We start from the raw sequence: 7,763 nt of genomic DNA on the forward strand, positions 1-7,763 counted from the left end.
CATGTCAGTGTCTAGTTTAGAAGTTAATTTTTTGAAATGTTTTGTCCAAATGATATTTGTGAAATTGGGACAAGTAATCATATCCATAAGCCCAGTGGTTTGATTGTGTGCTTATCATTCATGTCTTTTTTTAATGCTGATCATGGAAAATATTCCCATTCATAATGTCATTCCCCCGCAGTATAAGGCTGTCTGCAGTCCTTTTCACAGTACCTCCTATGCCATCTGGTGCTCCCTTCCCATGTGAGGTGGGGAAGAAGTTCCAGGTTGTTCTCTGAAACCTAGAGTTGGAGGGACACTGCACAGGAGAGAAAAGTTATTCTTGTTTTTGTATTGTTTGCTGGGGCCATCTGACCAAAAGTGAATTGTATCAACTTTTGGAAACTTTCAACAAATATCTTTCAGGACTGGTTCCATGTGAGTCCAAATGGCAGATGCATCTTGTCGCTTGGATTCTGATTCTGTGCAAAAGCCTGTCTTCTGTTCTTTTGTCTGGTCTGGTTCTGAACTAAGCACACGTCTGTTGTTGTTTCTGTCTTTAGTTTGTCTTCATATTGTTTTAGAAGCTCTCCCAGCATGCCACTGTGTATCGCAAGTCTTGTGTTGAAGTGCATGGTTCACCTCTGTGATAGAACATGGATCAGGAGAAAACCTCAGACCACACAAGGACTGAACAACAGTGAGCTTCTCATTCAGTGGAGTCAAATTCATTCATTCTTTCTAAACAGCAGAAATTCACCTGCCCTTTGATTTATAACAGGTTAAATTGATTTGCATCAGGGAAACTAATGGACGGCATCATTATCTCTGAGAGGACACAATGTGGTGGGATAGAACAGGGGTCGATTTCACGAAGCAGGTTATGTGGAAACTCTGAGTATGTTAAGCCTGAAATGAGGGAAACCCAGAGTTAACCGTTTCAATAAGGGAGGTAAATTAACCCCGAGATAGGGGTAAGTCAAGGAGTAAGTTAAGCCCATTTCATAAAGCGAGGTAACTCGTACTCGGAGTCTGTTACCATGGTAACTTAGTCTGTGAACATAACCTGGTCGGGAGCAGGTTTTATTCCAGAAACCCAGAGTTTGTTTCTGACTCCTCCCCTGGAGTACATAAAAGCTGAACCGTTTCCTTATAATTGAGTCTCCATAGAACCTGCTTAAAATGGCATGTCCCTTTCTGGAAGACCCGATTGATGAAGAAGCAAGACTGATTCGCAGAGAACTGCGATTGCGTCGGGCGAGGATTTTCCGTCCACGTTTGGATACGTTTTCATATCCTCCCGACTTTTTATTTGAACGTTATCATTTTTCGTTACAGTCACTGCAATACATTCACAACCTCATCCGCCCTCTCATCACTCACATCACCCACCGTGGACGTGCACTCACCACTGAACAAATACTTTGCATTGCTCTACGTTTTCTTTATAATATCGGCGATGCAGAACACATAAGCAAAGCAACCGTTTGCAGGGCTATAAGAAAGGTGTGCCTCGCTCTGAAGCGGTTTTTATCAGTTTTTGTTGTTTTTCCCGGACACAAACCTGTGAGAGCCATCAAAGAAGAGTTCCATGGGATTGCAGGTAAATAATTTTAAATGATTAATAACTTTTCTGTCAATAACATGTTGCTGTGACCTCTGGGAGCAATAATTTGAATGTCTTTTAGGATTTCCCAATGTGATTGGCTGCATTGATGGCACCCACATTCCTATCACTGCTCCTTCAGAAAATGAAGGAGATTATGTGAATAGGAAGTCCTTCTATAGCATCAAGGTACATACATTGACTACTACTTTTAAATGTCAGAACACAAATATTGCAACTAACTTGTCTCATTTTCTGTACTGTCAAGATCATTTGTGATGCAGCACACATTATCACAAATGTGGAAGCCAAGTGGCCCGGGTCTGTGCATGACTCCCGCATATATAGAGAGTCTACAATAAGCAATAGACTGGAACGTGGTAAGTGGTCTGAAACATTGCTGTTTGTCACCGCAAAGATCTTTGTCTAATTTTTCTGAGAAAAATATCAGAAGTAAAAAATGTGACTTCACTTGCAGGAGAGATGCATGGCTTCCTTCTGGGTGACAGGGGTTACCCCTGCCAACGAAATCTTATAACCCCTTACCCAGACCCTCAACCAGGAGCCCAGCAGCACTTCAATGTGGCACACTGCAGGACGAGAGCCAGGGTAGAGATGACTATAGGCCTGTTGAAAGCCCGTTTCCAGTGCTTACGTCATCTCAGAGTAACCCCTGAGAGAGCCTGTGACATAATTGTGGCATGTGTTATTCTCCATAATATTGCAACTATTAGAGGAGAGCAACACCCTGCCCTACAAATAGAAGACCCTGAGGAGGACCCCATCCAGCTCCCAGAAAATCAGGATGGAAGGGCAATCAGAGATCTGATCTGCAACAACCATTTTCCATGTTAAATTACAGCCACACAGAATACCACACTGTCACACGTTCATTTTATTTAGTCTTCCTTATATCCTACAGACAGACAGAGACAAAGAGAACATTTTTCTGTTAGTTTTTCATATTGTTCTAATAATACATTAAATTTACCTCTGACTACACACACACCTCCAGCTTGTGTTTAAGTATCTCGATTTCCAGATCTGCCTTTTGGATCTGGCGGTCCAGGTATAACATTTCCTTGTCCGTTTTTTCGATTTGTTTAAGTAGATGAATTTTGTATAACTCCTTGACTGGTAACTGGAAATCCACAAGAATATTGTTCAACACAGTCAATTATACAGAATTAAACTCTGTTGTTCACTGAAACTCTCACTGTATTCATTTGTTCTGCAGAAGTTGATGGACCCTCTTCATGCTGTCCAGTTATGCTCTGTTAAAAAAGGATGAATATGTTAGCTTCCATGTCAATATAAATCCATACAATGTAATGCTGATCTAATATGATACCTCTGAGGGCCTGTCTGTGACAGCAGACACAGTGTCCTCATCTTCATGTTCGTCATCCTTTGAAGTCAAGCATTTCATTTTGTGAACTTTATACCACTATTGGTTATGGGGTTATGGTGTGTTGAGGTACTTACAACAGGCTGGAGTTGGGCCACATGAGGCTCCAATAGGTGGAGACTTCCCTCAGAATCTATTGGATTCAGGAACAAACAGCTTTTGCATCTAAAAGAGGCTTCATAAAAAAAACAATATAGAAGTGTGGACTTGTTACATGTTATGAAGGCACTTGTGTCCTCAGGGCTGACTGGTTCAGATGAGCTGCCCCCTGGGATTCCCTCAGCCATGGGCCTTCCTGTTGTTTGGCTAAGGGCCCTCTCCTCTGCCTCTGTTAGAGGTGGTGGTGCAGGTCCTCCACCTGTTTTACGGGCCTCTGCCCTCTTTCTGTTGGCTAGGCAGGAGTCAAATGTTAACTTCACCACATTAATTAATGAAACATTACAGGGGGCAGAATGTGTGAAAACATCATGCAGGACTGAAAGAGCTGTTACAGTATTCAATAAATAAATTAAAAATATAAATAAAAATTGAAAATTGAATTACAATTAAATTGAAATAGACATATCAAATGTTACCAAAGTGAGATACAACCAGGCATGTTATATTTCCAACTCACCTGATTGAATTATATTTTTATATTTCATTTTCAACTGCCTCCAAGTCCGTTTTTCGCCCCCTGGGTTGCACCTGCATGAACAGGGGGCCAACAGCATTTTTTGCATGTAATATTGCAATATTTTATGAGTGATTAAAAACAAAACTTACGCATTAACTCGAGCAGTGATTTTTTCCCATGCGTTTTCTCTATCTTTTGCCGCTGCCACTGTGTTGCTTTTTTTCGGAAAATATGCTCATATTCACCGTATGCCTCCATCAAAATTTCAAGCTCCAGGGGTGAAAAAAATGTTGAGCGCTTTCTTTTTGATCCCGCTTCCATGGTGAATCAAGGAATCGGGGCTCTATTGATGATGGCTTATTTATAGTCGTGGTGCACGCGCTTGACTCGGAGTCAACATACTCAGAGTTGACAAAACTAATGTGAATCAGCTGTGTTGAAACAGGAAACTCAGAGTTTTTCATCTCAGGGTTTGTCAACTCAGGGTTAACACTCATACTCAGAGTTTGTTGAACCTCCTTCATGAAATCGGCCCCTGCTCATTTAGTAGTGTAGCATAGTTGTTTTGTAGTGTAGGTGTGAGTCAGGAGTTATATGAGACTGCGTACTAATGGGTGTGTAGAAATATGCTGTTACAATGTTGTGTTGAAGTGGCAGTTTAATGTTAATGAAGCTTGGATTAATCAGTATAGTAGGCCTTTGTTAAAGTGTTGGAATGTGAATTTAGATATCCAGTCTCTTGTGGACACTTGCGTGTGTTGTTTATATCATTTCTTACATCTCTAAGGCAGAGAGAGAGATGGGTTTGTTGTTAGGAAAGTTGTTGTTGTGCCCAGAAAGAGGCACAAAACGACGCACAAAACGACGCCAATGTAAGATCCTTTAAAAAGCCTTGGCAGTGTGTATTTACACAACAGGGATGTCAGTGCTCAGGAGGCAGTTTATAGGTTGAGTAACATGCACCTGAAGGAGTGCTCTAGGAAGGTTGTGTTTGTGCCCACAGGGGGACAATAAGTAGTTAAGATGAGTTTGCCTTTGAGTGTGTTGAGGCAGAAGGTGCTGTTACTACAGATGAGATGTGGATGACAGGTTTTGTTGATAGATATAAGAACAGGCCAAATGACAGCACTTTTGATGATGTGTCTCTGGCGTCTTTTGCCTCTGAATATTGTGTCCTGTCTAAGAGTGAGAAATATGTGTCATGAATAGTTATGTTTGCTTTTCACTCACAAAGACTCCTGAAAAGTTTTACCGGAGTATTCTGCAGTTGTTTCTGCCACACACAGTTGATATACGGTTAATCCATTTCAACTGTGAATCTCAGGAGGTCTATGAGTCACACCAGGTCAGGTTTAGGGATGGATCACTACATTCTGTTTAGTCTGTAGCTGATCTGAATAGGATCATGTTTGAGAGGGAGACAGAGGATTTAGAAAACATTCAGAGTAGCATAGATTCTGATGATGTTGTAGAAGATTTGTAGTGTGAGCTCTGTCCACAGCAGGAATTAGAGCATTTAGAGAGCATAGATGAGTTAAAGGAAAGAACACAGTCTGTGTTCAGCTCTTGTTCGGTCTCTTAATGAGGCACAGTTGTTTGTTTTCTACCAAATTAAACAGTGGTGTTTAGAGAAGGTTAATGGTAAAAATCCTGCACCGCTGCATGTTTTTATTACTGGTGGTGCAGGTACTGGTAAAAGTCATTTGATAAGGATGATTCAGTATGAGTCAATGTGTGTGTTGACTGCTCGTACAGGGATTCCTGCTTATAATTTGAAAGCAACAACCATTCACACCACCTTTAGTATAGGGAGGAATGTTAAGCTGCCGTATGCTCCTTTGGGCGAAGAGAAGTTCAATTCTCTTCTCAGCGAATTAAACAAAGTGGTGACTTATCACCCTTTGGAAATGTTAGTGTGGTTGCTGATTTTTTCTGACTGCCTCCTGTTAAAGGGAAGCCACTGTATGTAGATGATGTTAGAAATACATTATGGACAAATGTATTTAAGGTGGTAGAATTAAAGGAAATAATGCAGCAAAAAGATAGTGTTTTTGCACAGCTGTTAAATCGGGTTAGAACGTGTTCAAAGGGAACAGTGATGCTGGACAGTGACGTGCAGTTGTTAAAGAGTTGTGAAACTGGTGAGGTCAGGTAAATGAGCATAATAATCAACAGTTGTTGAAGTCCTGTCCAGAATATGTTGTTGTAGAGGCGAGAGACTATGTTAATGACAAACTGAAGCTATTAGAAGGGCATCATGCCAAAGCTTCCAATACTTATTTGTCAGAGGAATTATTTTTAGGCAAGAGTGCACGTGTCATGTTGTGTAAGAATGTAGATGTTTTAGACGGTCTTGTTAATGGGGTTTGCGGTACAGTGACTCACATTGTTTTCTTAGAAAACAAGAGGTTTCCTCACAAGGACTTTGTGAAGTTTGATGATGTTAATTTATTTTTTTTTAATTTAGGAAAGATTTCTGCAGCAAGACAAGTACATGTGGCTTTAAGCCATGTTAGGAGTCTGTCAGAGTTAATTATTGAGAACTTGGAACAGAAGAAGATTTATTGTAAAGAGCATTTTGGCTGTCATTAATAACATGTGCCAGTTTCTTACAGAGGATGTTCCAAGGAGCACATCAAGTCCACATATTTTTAGAGTGTTTTGTATGAATGTGCAAAGTTTAACTCAGCATGTTGCAGATGTGGTGATGTGTACACAGCATTTGCAGCCTAACTGTGTTACTGTAACAGAAACATGGCTTACTGCAGAATCCTTGCTAGATATGATCCAGATGCTGGTTACAGTTTCAACCACTGTAGGTCACAGGTCAATTTAGTGTGCACAGTGTGTAGAATCTTTATGTACAACATAGTGTTAGTGATTATTTATCGTCCACCATCATGTCCTCTGCCATTGTTTAAAGAGAATTTAAGGAAGTTGTTCCACCAGGGAGAGGCTGGCGCTCTCTCTCTCTCTCGATCTCTCTCTCATGTAGATTTTGGTTGGTAAGGTTTGGTTATTTTATTTTCGGTTAGTGTATTTTTACATCCAACATTTTCACACATGCAGACATTCCCTACACCACTGAAATACATATTCCTATATTAAGTTTTCAATTGATTATCCACCATTCTGTTTGTGTGATCTCTCTTCTTTTTGCTGTGAACTCTGAGCCGGTTCATGACATTGATGAAGTGTCAGTCAAACCTGAGCTGATACATGAGTTTGACTCTGAGGAAACTTGATTTCACTTCAGCCCTGGTGGAACAACACTCTGCATTTTTAGCATATGAGGTAACTAATTTGCTGTGAGTGTGAGACTCAGAGTGAGCAGTGTTGCAATATCTATGTATCTATCTATGTCTATCTATCTATGTCTATCTATCTATCTATCTATCTATCCATCCATCTATCTGCAGGTGTGTGTGTGTGTGTGTGTGTGTTTGTCCTTTGATGCCTTTGATGTATCAACATTCTACAGCCTGATGTCACAGGCTGCAGTAAGTGGACACACAGCCAGAGACAAGTTCAGAAGTCAAACAGGAGCAGAAACAGTTGGACTGGACAGGACTTGCTCATGATTTAGGAAGAAAGAAGCACTCAGATATTTCTGCACAATTATTGACAAGGAAGGGAGGAGCTACTGCTGTTACAAGGACAAGAGGAAACTACAGGAAAGTCCAGATCAGCTCCAAGGTTTTCAGTAAGTCAGTACATGTTAGTAGTTCATGTCAGTGTCTAGTTTAGTTCATATTGTGGAATGTTTTGTTCAGATGATATGTTTGTTAACTTGATGTGATATTTAAGCACACAAGATCAAGATGTTCAGACACACACATCTCTCCTCTCTACTTTTACTACTCTGGGTTTCAGTTACATGGAAAGTGGAGTCCAGAATATGAGGATGATGCTCTGATTTAACAGGAATCTACTATGGCTGCTAAATGAATTTGCCATGGTCACTTGTTTTAATGAAATGTTCGACTGATAACTGAGGAAATATATGACACACATTGGTAAGAAATATTTTCAGCAGTCAGTGTGTGTCTGTTAGAGTATTTGTATCTAACACATGACTGTGAAAGAGAGAGAGAGAGAGACTGCAGGTGCGGCAGAGGTGGAGGGTGAGACATAATGAGAAATTACAAAGGTTT

General features: G+C 40.5%; 1 protein-coding gene across 1 annotated transcript; it reads left to right on the top strand.

Annotated features, from left to right (window-relative positions):
• The first annotated feature begins 845 nt into the window (after positions 1-845).
• Positions 846-2,506, top strand: LOC121195360 (putative nuclease HARBI1). Its single transcript, XM_041058788.1, has 4 exons — positions 846-1,582; positions 1,668-1,773; positions 1,847-1,965; positions 2,064-2,506. Exons 1-4 carry the CDS (start codon positions 1,162-1,164, stop codon positions 2,438-2,440), a joined length of 1,023 nt encoding a protein of 340 aa, XP_040914722.1. The 5' UTR covers positions 846-1,161; the 3' UTR covers positions 2,441-2,506.
• Positions 2,507-7,763: the final 5,257 nt, after the last annotated feature.

Source organism: Toxotes jaculatrix, chromosome 16 (genome assembly GCF_017976425.1).
Source record: "Toxotes jaculatrix isolate fToxJac2 chromosome 16, fToxJac2.pri, whole genome shotgun sequence".
NCBI lineage: Eukaryota > Metazoa > Chordata > Actinopteri > Toxotidae > Toxotes > Toxotes jaculatrix.